Below are 24788 nucleotides of genomic sequence, written 5' to 3'. Positions count from 1 at the left end.
GAAATGGCACGGCTGCTTATAAAATCAGCCGAGTCCACGGACTATATTATGTGATGGTTCTCTTTTCCGTGGTGAAATTCGATTTTTAACGATGACCGTTCTGGAAGGACCTATAGCCCAATTTCACTGCAGATGGCACGCCACTAGCGCGGATGACACAGCACAAACAGCATTGTTATAGTATAGCGTTGTTAAATTCGTTCAATTCTATCAGCGTATAAAACATTGGCCAATATTTTAGTTGGAAATATTAGCTTAATTCACATTTTGTCTGGCTACATCATTGGATCATGTGCCATAGCCTCTCTGCAGCTACCGAAACCTATAGCAACCTTCGAGAACTGAATAAAACAAAGCAAAATAGGCTTGATGCAATTTAATAACAAAAAAAAGCACAAGAAACCAGCTGACTTCTGCGATTCCTCGTCATCTGGACTCAACCACGAGAATAGCAGCCAGTATTCACAACAGCACCCCTACACACACGTATATATATATATATATATATATATATATATATATATATATATATATATATATATATATATATATATATATATATATATATATACTGAAATCATGCTGTAAGGATAGTGTAATTACGAACGCTCTAAATAAACGAGTAATTAAATAAATACATAAATACACACACACACACACACACACACACACATATATATATATATGTGTGTGTGTGTGTGTGTGTGTGTGTGTGTGTGTATTTATGTATTTATTTAATTACTCGTTTATTTAGAGCGTTCGTAATTACACTATCCTTACAGCATGATTTCAGTAAACTGCAGAACATCTTCTTACGCTATGGTACTGCATGTTCTGGTCAGCAATATACGAGTGCAGACACGACTTTTCTCAGTCTTTTAGGCGCCGAAACTTTAAAGCAAATTACCACTAGCGCATCCACACGCAGTCCTGCCCTAACGTCGGTAAAGTGCCTGAAATTACAACGCGCCCTTCTTTATTTGCAGTGACGAGCAAGTTCAGCCCCAAACCCTTAAAACAGTCATCGTACCTATAGTATCTCGCTTTAAACAACGTGCGGTAACACCCACAAGCCTTGTCTACCTCGCGTGCTCAAGTGGAACCCGTCCCCTGCACCCCGCACCACCCTCCTTGACAAAATTCACGACTACGCTACCGAGCTAGGTTCATTTACAAGGCGACAGAGATCAGTCATCCTGGTTGGTGCATAGTTGCGATGTTGTCACAATGGTCATGTAAGGTAACTGCACGATCATAGAGAATTCATCGTGTGGTCTACGAATATCTACCTGCAAATACATAAGGATGCACAAGAGTGTCATGCACAAGAGTGAACGAATTCCCAGCACGACACCACTTTCGAGATATTAATTCCAGACGTTTGCTGAAAAATTCATTGAGGTTACAGTCGCTTTTGGGCTTGCACGCATAAAACGACGTTTTGCTAAGAACGCAACTGGAATGGCTATGCATTTCTCCGTGGAGCTTGGGAATTAATATTTCGGAACTGGTGTCATTCTTAGAGTAAATTCCAAGTGGATCTGCCAGGCAAACTCTACAGCTATAATTTCTAAATTACAATTTGAAGCATAATCTAATAAATAAATAGTTTTGAGGAAATTCTTATTAATTAGTTTATTACGACTTTCAATATTTTGTGCAGGTAATGTCCGCTTCTTCGAGCAGACCTGCTCATCTACACGAATCATGCCTTCTGCCACGCAACCTTGGAAAATTTTTTGAAAGTGTTCGCCAAAACACCCTCTATATGTAGGTAAAAGAGCGTGGTAGCGTCACATGGGTAGAACAAAAAAAAAAACTAGCATCTCTTAACTGACGCAGCATACTCACCTTGAACGATCACTTGGATGTGGCTCGTGTCCTCACCGTGGTCGTTTTTGGCTTTGCACGAGTACACCCCCGACTCGTCACGTGTTGGCTCTTGCATGTCCAACAGTGAATAAGATTTGCCGCCGGATCCTTCCCCAGTTTTTATGTGGTACCTTGAAGCAAAGAATCACGTGAAAGCTGCACGTCTACTATAGCGTTACGTATGTTCAAGTGGAGTGCAACATCGTTTAGAAGATCGCACTCGATAAACATTTAAAAAATTCGGCAGAGGCACTTAAGACAGATCACGTTTGGGAATGCGAAAGCATTCTAGTCGCTTTAGTGAAATGATTTCTTGCTCCATCTTTGTCCGCGCGAGCTCTCACCTTCGTTTTCACTGCGCCTCGGTAAAACCAAAAGGAAACCCACCAGGCGTCTCAACGCGCTCGCTTGCCCGCGAGTTCATATCTCGAAGCAGCGGCATTTCATTGAACATTATAGCTTTTTATTTTGTACACTCATTTTATACAGTCATGACGTGGCGCCACCTACTAACGATTGGTTGCGCTGTCACGCGCCCAACGACGCACGGACTAGGCCACACGTTTCGTCAGCCAAATGACTGCGACGTGACGCGCGCATTGACGCACGCATTAGGCACTCCTTTAGTCAGCCAGATCCACGGGGTCACCGTGACTTCGGGAAAGCGTGCTCGTCTCAAAACCCCGAAGCCGGGGTTCGATTCCCATCTCCATCAAAATTTACCTAGTACCCTTTTCAAAGGCATTAATCTACTTCGTTCACAGGAATCTCCCTAAGAAATTTGACACCAATTGGACAACTTTTTATCCCCTTTTGCTCTTTTCCGTTGGCCATATTTTCATACCATCACTTGGTCCCGCTGCGGACTGCAATGCCGTACTTTCGGGTAATGGGGCATGCAATCCTTTCTAATTAGGAAATCGGCGTTCGAATCCACATAGTGCAAGTGGCAATCGACCCCGCGTTCACTGTCGCCAGTACAATGCGCGGCAAGCACAGAACAGTAACCGTGCTCAAGGTTGTCCTACACTGTGTTTGACATAAAAAAGAAAAGCGAAACCATTCAGAAAACTATGGTTGCTTGGCTCCGAACACCTGTTGCGAAGCCGTAACGTCCTCGGCCCCCACATCAAAATATCCGCCACTGCAGCGTATTCTATAGGGCTTTCTGCGTCCTGGCGGTGTATGTTGATCATGCAAATAGTGTTCACGACGCTGTTGTCCTCGACGAGAACCATGCCAACATGACTTTAAGTGGCAGCGCCATATGTAACTGTATGTTACAGCGTTGTAGAGCGCTGCAAAGGCAAATAAAAGGAAACGGTGTTTCGGCGCGTATCGTGTGTATGTGCGTACACTTGTGTCGCGTGAACAAAATAATAGACGCGAGAAAATCCAAGTCGAACAAGCGCAGAAAAAGAAAGTGTCGGCAGTACCTACCTTTCCGTGTCAATAGGCTTCTGATTTTTTTCCCAAATGTAGACAGTCGGGGGATCACCGACAGCTTGACAATGGATTTGCAGGTTTTCACCTTTCTTCACGAGGAGTCTCCTATGCTTTTCTTTGAACTTGGGTGGAACTGACAGGAACAGGAATTTACGAGACGATTACTTAGGCTGCAAACCTTATGTCTCGCTACACTCTCGTATGCACTGAAAGCGATAATTTTATTATCTTATTATTGTTGTAGGCGAAATGACGTCCTTCTTCCCTTCTAGAGGAAGAAAGTGCGGCCGAGTTTTTTACGCAAGATGGATCGTGTTCAACATTCTCAATGAGGGCACTCTTGTAACATTGCCCAGAAATGGTGCTTCCCATTTTGCGCAGACGAAGTTGGGATTCTCAATTTGAAACCGATATCCCGGGTATTGTATGTAGGCCTTATTTCACTATGACACTTCTGTTGTCGAGCAACTGTATATTAAAGAAGGGCCACGTGAAATTTAGCACCTATTCAAATGAATTTATTTTCGAAGATTCTTAGACAACACGTCATCCTAGGACAGCTATTTCGGCGTTCTTTAAAGTGACATCGACATAACGCGAGGTGCGGCTTCGAGTAGCTGCGTAGGATCGGCGTCTAAACAAACGGCGAAACACGCATTTCCTTAGAAGTGCTCCTTCAGGAATAAAAACTACGATTGCACAAGGAGTGCAGATTTTTGGGCTAGTTGGTTCGTTGCAGTAACTGAGGTCATAGCGCTGGATTTACACGGACAAGAAAGACGACAGGACGTGCGCTACACGTCATCAGCACACACGTCATCATGTAATTTTTCATGGGAGGTAAGCCGCGAAAGACGCTGCAATTTATTTTCCAAAATAGCGCACAATAGTAATCTCACAATGAGTGCAGACGCATTGAAACAACTTCCCGATATTGCCTTTTACAACCACTGCTGACCAGCCGCAGCTCTCTGCGCAGAGAAAGGAGTAGTAAATCCCCATACAAAAGTTCTCAGACCTAATAGTGATCAGTGTGTATTGGCATAATGTCGGTTGAACAATGCAATTGCCATTGCATCGTACAAAATACGCAGCCATAAATCAATGGTACCTGATAATTTTCGGACATCTTATTGTGTAGCCAATAGCATAAAGACAGCATGTGCGAAGTGCAATACATAACGGGTTACGAAGGTTTCCTTGAAGAATATCGCAAACTTAATCAATGCCGCACATTCCAATTACTCTTCTGCATTGAACATATCGCGGTCCCTTTGTGAGACACTTGAGACGATTCTTAGCTTGGATGCTTTTATTACTCTGCAGCGTTTGCTTATTCTACAAAAACCCACTTGCGTGCCATTGTGCTCACGTTCTACATACATAGTGCGTGCTATGCGCTGTAGCAACCGTCATTTCTGAATGCCCTGATCGGGATTCAAACAGCGGATCGGTTCAAACAGTAGCAGGCGCAAGGCATATGAGACTTCGTGGGGCGAGGAACGGGTGTGGGGTATAAAATATTCACATGCCACACTCGCCAATACTTTTGTGTTCGACGAATCAGTGGCCTACTTTGCCTCATTCATTCTAAGTGCAGTCAAGTCACGATAAATCTCGGCAGCGTACATTTGCCAAAAGCCAAGATAATGACAAAAAAAGAGGGACCAGAAAAAATCGGTGCCTCTATAGGCCACAAAATGGCCAGAGACTCTGAAGCGACGTTTCATTCACCCCTGTTTTCTCTCGCAGCCGGCAATGTTGGTTGCGTGTTTGACATACGTACTGGGTCGACGCGTCAGTCGTGCTTGAGTGTGGTGTATTGCTGTAAAATTTTATAGTTAAAGACATTCAAAGGTGGAAGTGTAATAACATAAAGAGATTGTAATGGCTTTGGCGCAAGATTCAGTTCTGAATAAAGCATTCAAATAAATAAATATCTAAAGTGGCAGCACGCATCAAAAAGAGCTCCACTTTATATTATTCTACAAACAGAGCGTCTCAAACGATCATGAAATATATATATATATATATACACATTTCATGCAGTCACTTCTTCAAAAAATGATCACACAATTGGGAACGTCACCTGAACCTGCGCGCAACAACAAATGCCTACCAACGTGGCGGCTCCATGTACCTGCCCTCACGAATTTAATTCTATACTGAGCGCTCACTGAAGCCCTCAACGCAAGCGCCGCTCGATATCTTCTCGCTGCGCCTATAATTAAAAATATTCAATTTATCAAGCATAGCATTATCCGTCACTGCTCCTGACAGCTGTTGCTTTTGACTTGTATTTTAGCGTATCCGTGGAGAGAAGTAGGCCGGCATCCTTAAAGAGAGTGGTGGTCGAGAGTTCTTGCATGGTTTACGGTGTTTCTCACATATTTAATTTCCTGTGTTTTATCGCCAGTAGCAGCACGGATAATTCATTCAAGCACAGTACATGTGTTAAAACAGACAAAGCCTACTTGTTCGCTGACAGTGTCCTGAGCATTTCAATGCATTATGTAAATATATTTTTTTCGCGATGTTTTCTTATTTCTGGCGTCCATATGAATTGTGATAAGTGACAGAAGTTCAAGTAAATTATTATTGAACGAAAGTAGTACCAAGAATACGCTTTATGGGCCTACCCTATTGTGTTGTCACGTTGTGACGGTCAAGAGCACAGTTGCAAAATTGTGTATGACGAAACTAACTCTATACTGGGTGAACATGTGCCCTTAAAAGCAAGTGGTATTGAAAGCACAACAACTGCGAACACAGTCAGCAGTCGTGAAGAATTTTATCAGTGGGTACAGCACGTCGGTTTTTATACATGACTCGTAGAAAGCACCCACGAAATCTCTGGTGCCACCATGTCTTCTAGAGAGTACTAAACAACTCGTGTCACGCATAAAGTCGCATTACAGAAGGTTCAGTAACAAAAGACAATGTATAAAGCCATCGATAACATTCAATAAACTTGCCATTCACGCAGGTGTGTCCTGCGCAAAGCGATAGCTTTGAACGTTTGTTATCCGGAGAAGAGCGGTCACAACGGAAAGCTAAACAAGTACACGTGTCAGTATAAGTAAGTTTTTGACGGCTTAGGTTCTGTACAAGATGTGAGCGGCATTATAAGAAGAAGGCACGTGTCCCAGAGGGCCCTAGGGTAAAGAAGGCGATAATATGAAGGCGAGATGTAGACCGTGGGGGAGAACTCTGCAATGCCTATCCCACTCACTACCATCTGGTATTATAAACACATTTATTAAACACTTTTATCCGTCCTTTTTTAGTTTATATTCTTACTACAAGAAGGTGAGCGCGTTGCAATAAGGTTTGACTATCAGGTTAACTGTAGAAACATGAAAAATGCAGCTGCATGGAGTGCTAGAGTTTCGTCAGATATACAGCGCGCATTTTAAACATACTCTTTCACTTTGTAATTTAAGCAGTGTGGCTGCAGCTTGGTTCACTCTCCGAGAGCCACGTCATGTCCGAAGTCGCCATAAATAAACCCTCACTCCGAAAACTTAGAGTCTGCTTAATGAAAGTTCTAGACTTGCGGAGGCATGACCGCTTTCTGCAGTTTCAGTAACCATAACATTGAGTTGGAGTTAACTCTTCTGCTTTAGTTTTAGATTTATCTTCCTTCCCTAAAATCAAAAGAATATTGAAATTTCTATCCCAGATCTCGCGGTTACCTATTCAAGAAGCGTTAGCTTCTGCTGAAGGAAGCGTGATCTGGTCTCGCAGTTGGGAGCAGATGCATCAAAAGAACTGCCCGATCAAAAAGAACCGAGACTGTCGCGTGTACCTTTCACCTTCAGGTGGGCAAGCCTGCTGATGCCCGCTCCTATGCCGTTGTCTGCCTCGCACAAATAGAAGCCTCCGTCCGCTTCTTCCACTTCCCGTATAAGCAAGCTGCCGTTGTTGAACTGGTGGTTCCGAAAGTTGTAGTGGATGTACGAAAAGTTTCGCGGGTAGCTTCCTGGCAATAAAACAAAGGTTCCACATTACACCACGGTGAAATACATGATTCAGGCAATAAACACTTTCTTTCGTGGTGGTAGAAACAGCATAGGACGAATCAGTTTTGCGTTAGCTGCGGATACCTTCTCTATGTGACTGCCTTGAATTCCTAGAAAAACAGAAAGTTCGGGTAGTCAGTTCAAATTCTTCATGGAAGAAGCTAAGGTTTGCAGACACGGACACAAGGGAAGAGAATCGGACCACACAAACACCGACCATAACCTGACGGGCGCAATGTGGCGGAAAGGAAGGCAGACATAAATTGTCTGCGCGTGGTCTGATATGCTAGCGCCAACTGCCAATTAGGCACACGTGCGGGCCTACGTGAGAGATAAGTGTTTAGCCATTTTATTCCTCCTTTATGCAAGTCAATCGAAGGCTGGCACAGCCCTGCAGCCTCGATCATTACACGCGTTTGTTCGTTATTATGCCTGTATAAAGCAGCGCAATGATCGAAATATGCATTTACACTCTTGAAGGCGCAAAAAAAAAAGATCAGATAGCGACCCTCCGGTTAATGACGTCTCATGTGCCTTTATTGTTTTTCTAACTCAACGGCCTGTCTGTCGTATGTTGAAAGGGCCGAAACTAAACGCAACCCTTTTTACCGCAACAGTACGGCAGTCTGTCAGTTTTTTCGTCTGTTTTACGACGTAAATGTCCGTCTGCCTTATGTCTTTTCACTCGCTCATTCTTTCTCTGCACGGCCGGACAAGTCTTACCTGGCTTATTGAAAGCCGTAAAGTCAACATTAGCACCGTAACTAGTTGTCGCTTTTTTTAGCCTGTGCGATAACGAAATGGTGTCTGTACTGCCTACGACTCTTTTCTTGCTGTTAATATTGGTTTATGTAACCAGGATCAAACTGGATGAAATGATAGGCTTTTTGAAGCGTTCAGCGACAGTGGCTACTGCGACGCAAGGATGACCTACTGCTAATATACGCGGAACCGGCCCATTAAAGCTGGCGCTCATTTTCTGCACACACGATTTGATGGAAGAAGACTTACGGCTTGAAATGGCAATTCCGTTTTTTATAATTTTATAATGCTTGGATCAACAGTTTAGCAACGGTTTTAAATATCTATAGTAGTACTGCCAGCACACGTGGTTCTTCTGAAACTTCAAGGAAATGTCTAGAAATTGTATTTCGCTACTTCGAGGCAATCCTTTGGCAAAGTTGAACCCCGTATTTACATTAACCGGCTCGCTCACTGAGGTAACAATCGATGCAAATGTATGCGTACTGCGTAAAATAACCGTAATCGTCCACCCCCCGAAACAAAATTTCTACACTACAATTTCTCAGGAAATTTCTAGACATGTCGTTGAAGTTTCAGAAAAACCACGTGTGCCTGCAGTACCATACCACGTCTTGAAAGCCGTTGATAAACTGCTCATCCAAGCATTCTGTACTTGTAAAAACGGAATCACCATGTCATTCCTAAGTCCTCGCTCACCAAATCATGTGTGCAGAAAAGGAGAGCCAGCGTTAATGTGCAGGTACCGCGTCTATTAGAAGTAGGTCATCGTCGCGTCGCAGTAGCCACTGTCGCTGAGTGCTTAAAACAGCCTATCATTCCGTCCTGTTCGATCGTGGTTGCAGAAACCAATATTAGCAACAAGAAAAGAGTCTTAGGTAGTGCATACACCATTTTCTTATCGCACGGGCTCAAAAAAGTGGCAGCCAGTTAGGGTGCTAACGTTGGCTTTACGGCTTGCAGTAAGCTAGGCAAGGCTCGTCCCGCCGTGCAGAGAAAGAATGGCCAGGTAGAAAAAATAAGTCAGACAGACATTTACTTCGTAAAACATCAACAAATTGACAAACGACCGTACTGGAGCGGTAAATAGTGTTGCATTTAGATGCGGCCACCTGAACGCAGGACAGACAGGCCGTTGTGTTAACTAGATCAATACGAAGCAGAAAATAGGTGGTTTTTGTAGGTTACACCAAATCTTTCTTTTTTTCTGAGGAAACTACTGCACTCAATATTTTATGTAATACTTAAACAAGATGCAGAATGAGTGCACTTTGCACGCATAATTTTTTTTATTATCGAGATGTATGTCATCAAAAAGATATAAATTCCACAAATCAGGACTTCTTCTTGGGCAAGTTGGTGCTTAGATTTCCTAGGTATACTTTGTGGCGCAAAATACATTTCTGGAAAAGGGACAGAAGAAAGGGAGACAGTGAAGCGCCAAACTACCAACTGTTTAATGACAGCCAATGGCTGTCATTAAACAGTTGGTAGTTTGGCGCTTCACTGTCTCCCTTTCTTCTGTCTCTTTTCCAGAAATGTATTTTGCGCCACAAGGTATACCTAGGAAATCCACAAATCAGGATTGTGGGATAAAAGTGAACAAAGTTTGTAAAGACACGCTTGTATGCACGAAAATATGTAACTAAAATTATGGGAAGTGCAAAATATACTGCCGTCTAAGTGCCATTGTCACCGAAAAAAAATTCTTTTTTTCATTGAACAGGTATTACACTACAAAAATTTAAGGGTAGAAACTACAGTTTGGCATGCCAGGCTGAGATCGTCAATGTTCTGAGCTTGCTTGCGTCGTCGTATGTCTCAGAGTCAAAGTCAGACAAAAAGGCAGCGTCCTCAGACTCGGTGCTGCTCGATCCATGGAGACAGTCAGCCACAAACGCAGCGGTATTGCGAGACCTGCGATCTTTCGAAGCACGCGCGCCACTCCAGGAGGCGGCCATTTTTGCTTTCTGGTTTGGCGATCGCCAAACTGCGGAGTGTATTCAAAGATCACCGCCTAGAGGATAAAGGCGATATGCTTAGCAAACAAAAAATAGTTATCCTCCTTCACGTCCGAAAGCGCAGTGTTTCAAAAACCGGCGTTTCAAATCATAGTTAGCGGGCTAACGATGCCCAGTGGGCGCGGTGCGGAATACGTTAGTAAGCAATTAATCGAACGTAAAATGTCGTTAACCGTACAATGGCCATCTGACCTGTCTCCGCAGTGTAAACGCAAATTCTGATCAATGTATTGCTCTAAACAGGCGCAAGAAGGAAGAAACGCGTGTACAGAAGGTCCAGGCCTGGCATTCCAATACCAGCGCAAGCGCATGCATGCGCCAGCCTTCGTATAACAAGCATAAAGAACAAATGAAATGGCTAAACAGTTATCTCTCGCGTAGGCCCACATGTGTGCCTGATGTACAGGTGGCGCTACCATACCGAAGCATGCGCAGATAAGTCATGTTTCTACTTTCTCTTCCGCCACAGTGTGCGCTTCAGCTGAAAGTCGGTGGTTGTACTGTCTACTTCTCTTGTGTCCGTGTCTCCACGCCCTACATTCTTTTACGTTGAATTAGCTATTAACTTCGCTGACAAAGCCTCAACTTTGCCTCTGTAATAAGCGGCAACGCAATATTTTCTTTAGGTTAGCGTCTGCTGTCAGGCACAATGCGCAAAAGAAACATGCTTTAGTTTATTTAAATACGTGAAGTGTAATTTTTATCCGTTCGCAAAATGAAATTTCCGTTTATCGGAGCAGACTGTTGACCAACACCTTACTTTTGTCAAGATGCCCCCTTTGAGTTGTCGGAAAGCAAGGCTTTGATGCAAGGCGTCCGTTTTTCGTGTGAACAGGCCACTCCACCCACCCGCTCACAAAGCCTAACCTAGGCCACGGAAATAGTCAGGCACCGATTACAGACTCACTACTTCTCCAATGGGGCAGTAAACTCTCACATATACCCCTGCCGGTATTCTCCCTCCAGCACTCGTTGTGACGATAAAGCCACACTAGATCGTATCCTTTGAAATTGTCCGGAGGGCCCGCCTCCTCCGCAACTGGGTAAGCGCTTTACTTCAGGGCGTTCGGAGGCCGTGTCGCTCATCTGCGGCCCGCCAGTACGACTCCGGGCCGTCAAATGGGCCAAAGGGGACGCCGAGAGCCAGAGGCCTGAGGCAGCCGACAACCCAGCATCTCTCAACCTTCTGCCGATGAATAAACTCTTCCGCCATCAGCATCTTCATGAACAATATCATTGTCAACATAATGATCGCCAATATTTCACAGTTGTCCAATCTTTTGTGCAATTGGCATGAATCTTAAAGAAAGAAACGCATATCTGCGGAGAACCTCCTAATAAACAAGGGCGCGGTCAGGCGATAAACCAAAATTGTATTTGAAGAAACTGACCCTATAGGCACGACTATATCAGAAATAGCTCGTTGTTCATTTTCGAAACACCACACTAATGTCCACATAGAACGAGCGCGAGGACAGACCCGCAAGCTTCAGCTTACTTTCACCTTTCTTCCACGTGACGACGGGCGCCGGATGACCGTCCGCTGAGCAATGCAGGATCACTGTCGACGTTAAAACGGCCGACGTGTTTTGAGGCTCTATTTTCCAGCGCGGGCTCACTGGAGAACAGAAATGGAGACGAGAAATCAGTCGAAAGTTAGCGACACATTGCTTAGTGCATATATTCAGCATCACATAAGCTTGATATAATTAATTTATTTCGTTTCTTTTGTCACACCACAATACTGCACCGAGCATCATAAAAGTTTGTTCCGAAACCAATTTTCGGTTCTTTTATCATATTATCATGAAATTTTTCCGTGGGAGCAGGTGTATTCAGTTTGACGTAGATGAGGAAAAGCGGGCCGTTCAACATATGTATTTTGAGGATGCGTGTGGTATTAATACTAATAAGTGAAGAGGTTGCCCTTTAGTTTTTGAGATTTGCTTATTTATTCTATTAGTATATGCTTTGAACGTCATATTCAATGTAGAGAAATATTTATTGAAGCCAATCCCCTTCGTGTATTATTCAATAGAAGTACCGGCTACGATATTCATTAGAAACAGTCGAAGCGTAACTGACATCATCCTGCAAAGAATGTTTTGGAGCAAGGCGATTTGACAGGCCCTGCCTGTTATAAGCCATTTACAAATGTTTGTCGGATGTGGCTCTAACATAAAACTAAGCTCATCACACATTCGCAAAGCGAAGTGAGCCTCGCCAAAAACCAAATCGATTAACTTGCACAGTGTGGCAGTTACGGCTGCAGGAATCATTGAATTTCATACATTAACTACTAGCAACAACTCTGGCACTAATGTCTACGGGAGCTGCAATGAGGCGGTTCTGCCTGCATAGAAATTAGGGGAAGTTCATAGATTTGCCTAAACTTTGTCCTTCTAGCTTCAAACGACTTCGTGGCTTTGTAAACTAGTCATTTTCAACCAGGCACCGTGTAATAAATAATAAATCAAACATTATAACATTGTCCCACGATAGGCAGGTTCTCTATCATAGACAATTACGTTACGGATGCATGCATCGTCTACATGAGACACAACGCCCTTATCACGGGCACCGCCGGTGCCTTGAGACACTTCGGGCGTTTCCGCTTGATCACCTCGACAACCTGAACCGTTGCAGTTAGTAGCAGTTGTTCGCCTTGGCGGCGTCTTCAGCACTTAGGAAAGTATAGACTGCTGTGAAATTTACGAAAATGAATGCATGCAGAGCGCAATAAACAAAACCCCAAAAAACATATGAACCCACAAGCACGAAGATCAGACAAATCCTTGTACTTCCCATCATTCCCATGCTGGCTGAACAATCAGAGCACCATAGTTCCCTGTAGTAATACTTGTAGGCAACTCTGTGCAAGGAGGCTGTGTCATACAGCACGTAGGCGATGTCCTCAGTAGTGGATTTGTGCCGCTTACCATAGTCTGCTCTTTCGAAGCAATCTGCTTGCAGCATGTTTCGCTTGATCGGCGTGTAGCCACCTACTCGCGTTTCTCAAATTTGTTTAACTTTAAAAAATTTATTTTAACTCCTCACTTTATTCAGCTATTTCAGCGCACGCCAAGCACGCTGACCAGTAAACTGCCAGTAAACTGTCAACTTTCACAGTGCTCTAAAGAGCTGCAGGCAAGACTGCAGCTCTTTAGAGCACTCAGACTTTAGAGTTTAGAGTCTTCAGCTCCTAGGCTGAAGGACTAAAGCGATTGTGTACCTATACCGCTCCTCTCCTCGCTGTTAGCAGTAGAACTTGCAAAGCGTGTGGGGTGTTTATAGAAAGCGGCTGCTTTCATACCTGTGTAGCCAACGAAATCTGTGTATTATGCACTCTTTCACTCCAAATGGTGTTGAATTACAATGAAGAATTGGTATTTCAAAAAGGGGTACTTCGCTGTTATGAACGCTATAAAAGCAAGCCGCGCAATCTCAGAGCGCCATCCTCATTTTTTAAAAGATTATATGGTAAGAGTTGACCAAATATTTTATTACGAGCAACTTCAATTTGTGCCTAATGAAAAATTATACATAACTGGCAGCACGGATAAACCGTCTCACTACGTTAGACATCAAAAACGACACATGCCAATAACACGGAGTAATTATCGAAAACTATCCACCATGTGTCCAATAACGTCGCTTCTTGGAAACTCGAAAGGGCTGTGGATTTCGCAGTCTTAAACCTCTTTTAGAAGCAGCTAACGTAAATATTGTATACCATTGTATCCACTTATGACTTTATGCAATTAAGATAAATTTTCTCTCTTTGCATGTATCTTTTTGTTTTGTTGTGCTGTAGAGAAACACATATGCTGTTAAATTGGCTATTACCACTGCGTATACGAATCTCTAATAGTTGTTTTGTTAGGCAGTGTTGAAATTTCTCAGCGTCAATTGTGAACATATTACTTTTTCTTTATGTATACAAAAGACACTCGCAACACGCTGCGAACTTCTTACTATAAATGTAAAAACTCATATTCTTGCATAACCGGTACAGAAGCCTCTGCCAAGTAGTTGCTATGCGTTTACCTTCTGTGCCTTTCTTTGAAAAATGCAAGAAAAAATGAAGCGTCTGATTCTGACCCTGTTAAAAGTGAGGCGTGACGAAGGGCGACCCGCATTCATGTTCTCACTGTGACAGCATTCGTTTTGTTAATCTTCTTGGAGTACACAGCGCAAACACACAATGTGGCACACCGCTCCCCTCCTAGTGAAGTGGGTGCAGGGGACTGAACACACAATTACATAAATATGCGAACATGCCTTGCCAGCAGCTCTTTAGAGCACTGTGAAAGTTGACAGTTCGATATATACCGGCAGTACATGACCCTTCGTCCTGCTATCACGTCACGTATGTAGCCTTCCTGCACCATTACTTGTGAAGCACATGCATTGCAATTCATTAATCGACAACAAAATGCTGAGAGCTTAGGAGATATTGCCGAGTCTTCGAAGGGGAAACTGGGCAAGCAACGGGTCGCGCCTCTATCAGGCTATAACATTCCTGCCCAGCTCGAGTGCATCGACTACAACAGCTGCGTGCTGATGTTGCGCGACTCCGTTTAGCGCACCCTCTGCATCGACCGCTTTATTAAGAGTGGTTCCCCGAAGCAACGGCATCAACTGCAGCGCTTGCCCTCCCCCTAATATGTCGGCGCGAGCTGTTCACCGATGGCGCCAAGATCTTTGCTTGCTGGAAGCGTGGCGAACAACTTCTTGCGCGCATTCATTTTTTTTACCCGTTGCTGATTAAACCCCCGATAGTTGCTTAACCTCGATCAGTTCCCTGTTGCGTCTATTTATCAAAACCGCACAACACACCGCAGCCGCTGACTGGTCAGATATTACCGGTATTTTTGATAGCGCATTGCCGATGTCCTGACGCAGCAGTCCGCGTATAGAGTTAATTTCCGCTCTGATGGGACGCAGATGCTAAAGGCGAGTATTTATATTCTTCCTTTTATTAACGCGAATAAAGCTGCCGTGAAAATGTGATAATATATGTTGCTGTAGCAGCAGTATTTGGTATAAACATTTACACGTCAGTGCGCTGGCGTTCCACATTACGGAAAATAATAAAGATGGGCAAGGGCAACAATTTCATTACTGTGGATTTTGTTCGAAAGCAAAACAAAAGGAAGCTTCGCAGGCATAACCAAATTTGAGTGATCCATCATGGAAATTACGCTAAGCTTATTGATATACGGGCCTACTCATAATATATACCTCAACTTTCGTGCGCATGAGCTTCTGTAAGCACTTCAAAATTCCCAGGGCAGAATGTTCTCTACGTGCAGAGAATTGCTTGTGCTCTTCATTTATTATGACGCCAGCACTTGCAGCCAATAAGTTTTAAACAACTCATCCTTAATTATGAAAGGCAGCCTGTTCGGTTTGGGACGCGTTCCCATAGGTACCAATGTCATGCTGCCACTGGCAATATTTTGAATAAGCGCCTCACAAAACATTTCCGTGAAAAGACGGGCATCCAGCCTTGCGTTTATCAATCGTTATCCTCACCAGCTCATTTGTATTCACTGCAAGACGAAGGCATCTCCTGGCTATCGGCAAATACCCGTGTTTTGCGCCAGCTGGCTCCATTTGAAGCCTGCAGATTTTGTAACTTCATCGCACTACCAAATTGTGCAACTTTACTTTTCTTCTCTTGCCACCTATTCTTGGAAATTCAGAATGATTCCAGGTAACTGCTGCATGCATTACTTTGATAGCGCGACCCCAGAAACAGCCCAACATCATTCGGATTTGAATTCACTTTCGCACTGGCGTCCTGCAAATCTGCCATCAGTCACTCGATCTATATTAGGTGTAGTGTTTTTTTCATTCACCAAACAGGAAAACTACGCTTGCGTTTTGCATCAACAACCAGCCTCTTGAGTTATCTGGTCATGTTGTTTATCCCGCAGTGATTGTTCAGGCTCATCTTAGGTTTCCTTATCATATTTCTTCAGTATGCCTTAGACTATCTTTCGGCATACTTGCCCTTCTTTAAAGACAGATTCTACTTCAGCCTCTATGTACACCCAACAATATACTATGCCTTTACTAACGGCCATATAAACTATTGTTTCTCATCGCAGGGTCATATAGACTTCATTCACCTATTTACATGCATAGTGTATACATTATCTATGCATACTCCCTATGCCTATGTTGCCATTGTCTAGCCTTTATTTCTATAAGATAGGCATTCTGCTTTAAAATTTATAACCGTGTTCTCACCTTACACACTTTCCCCACAGCGTGTCCTCTGTAATCCTAATTGTACTCGCTTCGCTACTCATGTAATTTGCTCTTGCCTAGTATCCATACTAATTATGGCAGATCCGCTTTGCTTTATCCACATAAATTTGGAACCGCATACACGCATGGGAAATCTGTAGCTTCCTTGCGAATGTTAAAAAGCATCCTAAACTTATTTCTGTTTTTCAACCTCAAATATCGCCGTGTACTTGTGAACGTTATTGAAGGGTTGTATTTTGGCAAAGCTATATATGTATTACGTGTTATGTATGCTCTCATTCGTTTCAATCTTTGTGGTTTCACTCATTTTACTGGCTCAAGTGGTCCCGCCAATGGGGAATACACCTTGGCACCTCCTTCTGTTTGTCCATAAGCATGTATTTTTTTCTAATATATGTAAAAATTTCATTTTCAATTTCAATTTTTAGTTAACGTCATCTAGAACCCTGCCTACTCCGTTCGTTCTATAATTCACGCGGCTGTTCCCATGTCCTTTATTGTTACATTGCAACAACTCAGAAACACAGAGGATCATCATGAATGACAGTTGGTTCTGTTCCTCGATGTAATTCTCACCATGCACGACGAGCTCCACGCTGCGGTTCACCGAAGACGCGTCGTTGGAGACGAAGCACGTGTACTCGCCATGGTCCGCGAATCGAACCCGGCCGATCTTGATAATGGACGAGTCGTCGGTGGTCTCGATGACCCTCTCGCCGTGGGAGCCAATCCGGAGGCCATTCTTCAGCCACCGGAAGCGTAGCGGAGGGTCGCCCTTGGACACAGAGCACATGAGACGGGACCGGCTGCCCTCCTCCACCTTGACCACGTCGGGAAAGAAGTGCTCGTCGATCGTTGGAGCCACTGTCGAACAAGCAAAGTGACACGGGAAAACCACTGACGTAAGCCTATGAACAAATTAAATGATTTAGTATCTGCGCTGTGACGTGCTACAGCCACGATATGATTTTTCGGAACGCTGTCGCAGGAACCGCCGGAATCATTTTGACCGCCTCAGTTTCCATAGCATGCACCCAATGCCGAGCGCACGAACGTTTCTTTTTTTTCAATTTCTTCTCTAGCCACATGTGGAAGGAAAACTAATACGCAACCTTGTATTGCAACGGTTGCTTAGCTACTCCACTTCATGGTCAGTATTACAAAAAACGCGGTGCTTTCGCGATTGACCAGCACTCAGGAAACAGCATTATTGTGCCGAACGCTTGGATGAGTGTCGGGTAGACAAACGCTGCCCTACTAGCGAAAGTTGTTGTAGGGATAACTTTTCAAAACACCGGCAAAATTTATATGTGTTATGATGGTGATTTATTGACATCCCTCTTGAAACGTGGCGATTGAAATGGTCACCTAGACTGCTTGACTTATTCAGGTGTACTACGCACGTTTTCCATTTTACCATGTTGCGTAATCTCCTAATCTCTTATATTTCTTAAACTTTCTATATCTACCTTGTACCGCTACCTATACCTATGACAGATGCGGTTCTATCGATCTCTTGTCAGATTTTTCACTACAATACTGTCCTTGCTTATCAAAACTGCTGACGGGTTGCTTTCATCCACTTTAAATGCAGGCTCTTCTGGGAGGTGTACGTGAACTACTGGTCTCGCTGGGTGAAGACCTTCGTATTCTATTAGGACGTGCTAAGTTTGTATCCGTATTTTCACTGAAGCAGACACATGCTTCACCTTGTTGTGAATATTTGCTCCGGCATGTTTTCATCCTTAGGTAAAGGCTAAATTAGTAACACACTGCTCTTTGTGTTATCGTACAAATTTGTTCTTTTAATTTAGTTCTTACCATTCTTGACTTTCGAAAATCTTTTCTGTTTCCATTTCTTTTTCTAATATACTGTCTCTCTTTCTCTCACCTCCTTTTTTATGACTCGTGGTTTTACACTTACACTCTCAATTATCCTGCACATTTCCGACCTCTTCTTCTCTTCTGTGTCCGCGCTTTTGAGGTAGTGATATTCGTGTGCTTCAACCGCTCATGTCGTTTTGCATGAATGTTTCAGAGTCTTTCTTTGAAACTAATGTTGCTCTGAGCTTTCCTGACTTCAAAAGAGGCCCAACCCATGTCACTATGCACAGCGTCTTTTGTGCTTCTATCGTGGGCTCTCAAAGCCAGCTGGCCCACCAATTTTCGGCTAGCTTCCAACTACGACCAGATATTAACATTTAAGCACAAAATGGCGTTTCCGAGCGTTAGCGCTGGCACCATTACTTCTTTCAAGATTATATGTATCACCTGATATTTATCGTAGCGTAAAGTCTCTTGTCTAGCCTCTTGTCTAGACTCTTGTTTCGTTATTGCTGCATTGCGTATGAGTACGCATGTGCTGTGCCTTCTGGTGACAGCCGTTATAATAAAAATTGGCTGAAGGCTTAGCTTGGTTAAACCTTGAAGACTGCGAAAGCAATATCCTTGGCTGCACCTTGGTTCGGCTGATGGTGTGGACAAGGTTGCCCTTTGGTAAACTTGTGGCTATATATCATCCGACATAGCGCAAGACAGCGCGCCGACCACTGCGAGGAGCCGAGCTGCAGCCCCATTTATCCTCCTAGCCTGACGTCACCCCAGCGAGCGCCCTCTCTCGGTAGCGCAGTGGCCGCGGCGCGCAAGGCTTCGCCTCCACCATCGATGCCGCGAGCTGGGGCGCCGTCTCTCGGTCTGGCGTGACGTCACACGGTTACGTGCACGCAGCTGTGTAAGGAGGCGCCACGACCACCGATGGGCCGACAGTACGAGCAGTATTGCTTTCGCAATAATAATAATAATAATAATAATAATAATAATAATAATAATAATAATAATAATAATAATAATAATAATAATAATAATAATAATAATAATAATAATAATAATAATAATAATAATGTTGGAAGTGTTGTTGTTGTCACTTCTACTTCCAGGCATTCGCGTGAAATTTCCCACGAGGGTTTTTCCTATATAATAAAGAAGCTGCACAGCTCCAGCGTAAATGCATGGACGATCCGGTTACCACGTTACAATGGCCAGCTGTGCATTCCAAGCACTATATTAGTAGCCTTGGTGATCTGCGAAAGAAGGTGTTAAAATGCATGGCGATAATACAACTTCTATAGAAGTGCGTCGATCGGAACCCTGAGATGATGAGGCTTTGATGTTACAGAGTGTCCTTAACTACCACAGTAGGCGATGCGTGCAAACATATCCATGCTGTTTTGTTGTACGTCATGAGTGTACCTCACAGCAATGTTTTCTGGGGTCTTCGCCTCATTCTCTTGGAAATAGGATGTCGGTTATCGCCTCTAATCAGAATTATGGCATATTTCAGAACCGCAAAACGATGCTTTTAATCTGCCAATCTATCTTAACATTCAAGTCGAGTAGAATGCAGCCGTTTCTACTGACAAAGAGCTATGTCACATCGTTACGCTGCCGGCCTCTCTTCGAAGAAACGCATGGAAATTGTGAAACATATACAATAGCACCGCAACAACAATTTAACCACAAACTGGCACAGGCATTGTCTATGTTACTCCCGACCGACGTTCCAGTTTAAGCAACAAGATGTACGCCTGTAATCGTAAAAATGTATCTTTTCGCCTACGTTCCTACCTACTGGCTATTCCTGGCTACTGGATTCATTGGCAAAGATGTGGACCCGGTTCTGCGGGACTGTGAGCCTGTGATTCCCACTACTAGTAAATAAAATTTATTTGGCTTTTGTGCCGGATAACTTGATGTTCAATATGCTTAAATGTATTATACTGTTACGTCGTGCTTCTACCCCGTATGTTTAGTTCAACATTGCAGCAGAGTGCTGCACCCTGGTATTACCTCACCCTGAGATTGCGAGGTGGAAAAAATGGTTGTAGTTCAGAAACAAGGCCACACTCATTTCGCCGAGTGTCTGCTGACTTGCCTCAATATTGAGACCCACAAGTAAAATTAAGAAGTCTAGAATACTATGGTATTTTAGAGAGTTCTCAACAAGTGCTTAGCTTTTAGCACTTGACAGCAAGGCTTCTGCAAACATTTTCCTTTGGAAAAAAACGGCTCTTCAGGTATAGTTATATTTTTTTGTGAAGGCTGGTCTAATTTGTGATACAAAGAACGTCCCTGCCTGTATGTGCCAAGGTTTACTACTTGTAAGGTAGGCTAACTGAGCATAGACCCCGACAAATTCTGCTCGAACTAAATTTTCGCAGAAACCAAATGTTTCAACTCACAGCAACCCACGCGGGACCCGCCCTGGTAGTTTAGTGGCTACCGTGTTGGACTGCTAAGCATGAGAACGCGGGATCTAATCCCGGCCCCGACGGCTGCATTTCGATGGGGGCGATATGCGAATGCACCCGTGTACTTAGATTTAGGTGCACATTAAAGAACTCCAGGTGGTCGAAATTTCCCGAGTCTTCCACTGAAGCGTGCCTGAGAATCAGAAAGTGACTTTGAAACGTAAAACCCCATAATTTAAGCAATGCGCGCTAAACAAATAAGATATTGGCGTTTTACATGCCAAAACGAAGATCTGATTAGGAGTCGCACCGTAGTGGAGGACTCCGGAATAACTTGCAGTACCTGGGGTTCTTTAACGTGCACCTTAGTATAAATACAACGGATTTTTTTTCGCATGTATAGCCCATCGAAATGCGGCCGCCATGGTTTGGACTCGACGCCGTGACCTCGTGCTTAGCAGCCCAACACAATAGTCACTAAGCAACCACGGCGGGTCAATACACGCTATTCTCGTGCAAGCAACTGCAGTGTTATGTTCCTGCATGCCTCCTCGTACAACGTAAGTGGTGATGCAATCTTCGGCATTTGTGCACTGCCCCAAAGCTGTCGGCAATCTGCACAGACGGTTTAAACGCGGGAAAAATGTACCGGCTGTTGTACCACGTGTAGTATAGAACTGAATAGGCGCCAGCGTCCGTGACTTAACTTTTTTCCAAGCATCCAAACAAACGAGAACGGGCGCAACGCAGTGCGTATCGTGCTCTCAAATCTCGGCAATGTCTCTTTTCCCGCTCTCCAGTGCAGGTCCAGACGCGTTTCGACAGGTCTATGCATGGCAAGACCCCGAGAACGAAACAAAACACCGATCGATAAATGCAGGCCGTAAACAAATATACGGGAGGTATCGCTGTTATCTTCCGCAAGACCGTTGCGCAGGCGTGCAGGATGGAAGGTAACTGAAGATAAAAGAATGTAAACCGAAAAAAAATCGGGGACACCTGAGTTCACGCGGCGCAAGACAAAATTTTCGAAATTGCGAGTCGGGCAGCCGGGCCTGCAATTTTACTGGGGCAGGCGAGGCACAGGTACCGCTTGTGTTTTTACGTCTATTGATGTCCTCACTAGGTACATCACTTACGCGTCAATAAACATATGTGCGCATGGCTGCGTACTCTACCGTGTGATAACAAATTTCGCGGAGCTCTGGTATGACTAATGCATCAAATCCGGCTACTTTGCATAAATCGCAATTACGGAACAGGACATCTGGTCCTTCTGGTTGAACTGATTTTGCTTTAAAATATTGCAGACCGGGCTTGGATCGAAAGATGTCGAAACCGTGCGCATTTCACTCCCATCCCGTGTAAACTTTATGCGTTCCATGATGACACTCTCACCGATAAGTAATTTTTTGACAGATTGATTGACGCTGTACTCACACAACTGTCATTTTCCTTGACATGCTTAGTTTGTAAGCTTCGGTCGTACAAGTTAAGTATAACCGATAGAAACCTAATCATCTCCTTTTCTTCAGAGGGTAAAAAAGCGCGTAAAAGCTTCAATCACTCAATCATGATTATACCACCCTTGTCATGCCGTTGCCATCGCACTGTCGCTATCATGCCTCCATTGTAATGTCGTGGTCCTAATGCCGTCGTTATCGTGCCATCTTCGTCACTCCAAAATTGGTCATCCACCTCTCGCGTCATGTCGTCGTAACCCTTTCATGACTGTAATCTGTTTGGTGCGCGATACAAAGTGCTGTCAATTGTGAGGTCGAAAGAGGATAACGAAGAATGCGCACGCGACGTGAACACCATGCTGTATAAAAGAAGACGACGTCGAATAGCGTCGAGGGCGAGGACGCGCGGTGCGAGCAAAGAAAAAAAGAAGATAAAACATCCCATCGGGAGTGCCCAGAGAGTTCGCAAGGGCCAATACCTGGTGAACACGGAGCTCTGACTGTCACTAATCAGAAATAAACACCTGGACCAGAGCGGACAAAAAAAGAGAGGGGGCCACTGGAAAGAGAGTGAGAGCTCCGGTAAGCCACGCTGGGCGACGGTCGGACACTAGACCGAGAGAGAAGCTGTTCCGTCCTGGGTCCGAGCCACCAGGATTTCATTCGAGCGAGGCCTCCGCCAGCCTGTTCCCGTGCGCCAGAACTCCGCCAGGCCGTGGACTTGCGCTCCAGGCGTGGGCACTCCTGCACCCGTAGGCAGAGCAGGAACAGTCGGGCTACGAGCCCGAGCTTTGCGCACAGTTGCCTGTCCTGCGCGTCCTCATGTTTCGCAGCTGCCATCTCAAGGTGCCGCCAAGGTGACTGTGTCCTCATCTCAAGCCGGAGCTCCTATGCTCTCGTCACGAGCAAGTCGGCCAGCCGCATCAATATTTTTTGATGTGACAAACGCCACTTCTTTCGTCGCTTCGCCGCCACCCTTCGACGTTGAACTGTTACCAGTGCCAGCGCTTGCGGTATGCCCTAAGTCTTACTATGTTGGTACTATTCTAGCTCCAGTTGTATTTGTGTCTAGTAGTGAATTTTTCACGAAGTGCTTACTCCATATTTTGTTCTCACACCGGCAAATGAAAAATGTTTTATTTGCTTTTTAAAACGAACGGCTTTGTTCTCGATTGGCTTCTCTGTGGTCCTACCTCAGGTACCCAGTTGAAAAAATAAAGAAAAAGAACCTGCTTTACAGTGAAACAGTCATCGTCAGGCTATGTCATCCTATACTCGTTCTCATGCCACTGTCATCGTGCTGTTATCATGCTATAGTCGCCGCTGCATCGTCACCTTACACTCTTCGCCATTCCGTCGTCTGAATGCCATCGCCGTGGCTTCTCGCCATTACTGTAACCTTGACATCCAACCCTCGTTATGTGGCCATCGTCATACCGTTATCGTGATGCCATCGCCATCAGGGGTGCGATCTTGTACGCGTTCCATAATAGAACGGAGGTGGTCCGTTCCACCGAGCCGCACATGGTTGGTCAGTTTGAACGGTGAAGAACGCCATGACGTCAATTGTAAAGTGATATCTGCTGTCAATCATTCCGTGTTGTCTGCTATTGAACGAACGCAACGGAACGGACCGCCCATTTCGCGACGGAAAGAACGGACTGCCTCCGTTCGAGTTTGGAACGCCTACAAGATCGCACCCCAGGCTTTCCTTTCACGTTATCACTTCCGTGTCGTCATCCCATTGTCGTGACGCCACCTTCGTCCATCATTCCTTGTTCATCAAACTATCCTTATCATGCTGTTGGCATTCCATAGTGATTATGTCACGGTTGTTACGCTATCGCAGCCATTGCGTCGTGGTGAAAGATAGGCCATCATACATATATCTTGACGAAAAAGAGCGCGAAAAAGTGCGCCCGTATTTGTCGTTTCTCTCTTTCTGGTCTGCGTCTTTTTCGCGCACTTTTTCGTCAACATTGAACCGCGCCAACTCGTCCAGCTCTCAGTTTCCATGACTGTTACACATCCGTTGGCATACCATCGCCGTCGTGCCGTCTTGGCCGTGCCATCATCTTGCTTCCCGCATCTTCATGGGGTCGTCATCGTGACGTCCTCCTCACGCCGTCGTCGCCCCAGATTCTTCGTCATCTCATTGTCATAATGACGCCGTCGTTACATTGAAATTGCTGCACGATCGTCATAGTTTACGAACACTTCATTAGCGTCATGCCGTAATCGTTATATGCCTTTTTCACTCCTCTGAAATCATTCATTCTTCATTACATCACCACTGTGTCGGCGTCATACAGCCGCCGTCATGCCTTCATGCTCGTGGGCGACCAAGGCAGCGCCGTAGCAAAGTGCGACGATATGCGAGTATGTGGCACAGAGCTAAAGCAGCGAAAGTCTCATAGTTATCATTACACGTGCGAAATAGCTTTGACGTCAGGAATGTCATTTTCGCTGGATTTATCGATTGCTATTGGCAATACCGTCGACAGTGTTCGTGAGATGAATTCTGTCACAGTTATGTTTCTTGAATACCACTGGTGCTGTGTTGAGAGCCTCGTCGGGTTTTACCCGCCTGAGCGATCGTGGTATTCTGCCAGATCATCGGATTTGCGGCGCTTTGTTTGTTGATTTTCAGGAAAAGGGTTGTCGTGTGACACGCCA

General features: G+C 44.6%; 1 protein-coding gene across 4 annotated transcripts in view; it reads right to left on the bottom strand.

The window, feature by feature from the left end:
• Positions 1–24788, bottom strand: part of LOC135904952 (cell adhesion molecule Dscam1-like) — a 228326-nt gene that overhangs the window by 39433 nt on the left and 164105 nt on the right. For 3 of the 4 annotated variants that reach the window (XM_065435951.2, XM_065435953.2, XM_070536068.1), the window contains 5 exons: positions 16979–17266; positions 11622–11741; positions 7127–7300; positions 3313–3451; positions 1852–2003 (listed from right to left, as the gene is read on the bottom strand). In XM_065435951.2, coding sequence (XP_065292023.2) covers positions 1852–2003; positions 3313–3451; positions 7127–7300; positions 11622–11741; positions 16979–17266 — 873 coding nt within the window. The remainder of the gene's footprint in view (positions 1–1851; positions 2004–3312; positions 3452–7126; positions 7301–11621; positions 11742–16978; positions 17267–24788) is intronic. The other variant, XM_065435952.2, reaches the window with a different exon arrangement.

Source organism: Dermacentor albipictus, chromosome 3 (genome assembly GCF_038994185.2).
Source record: "Dermacentor albipictus isolate Rhodes 1998 colony chromosome 3, USDA_Dalb.pri_finalv2, whole genome shotgun sequence".
Taxonomy (NCBI): domain Eukaryota; kingdom Metazoa; phylum Arthropoda; class Arachnida; order Ixodida; family Ixodidae; genus Dermacentor; species Dermacentor albipictus.
Note: the sequence above shows the minus strand (reverse complement) of the source record. Positions and strands in the feature narration are given on the sequence as shown.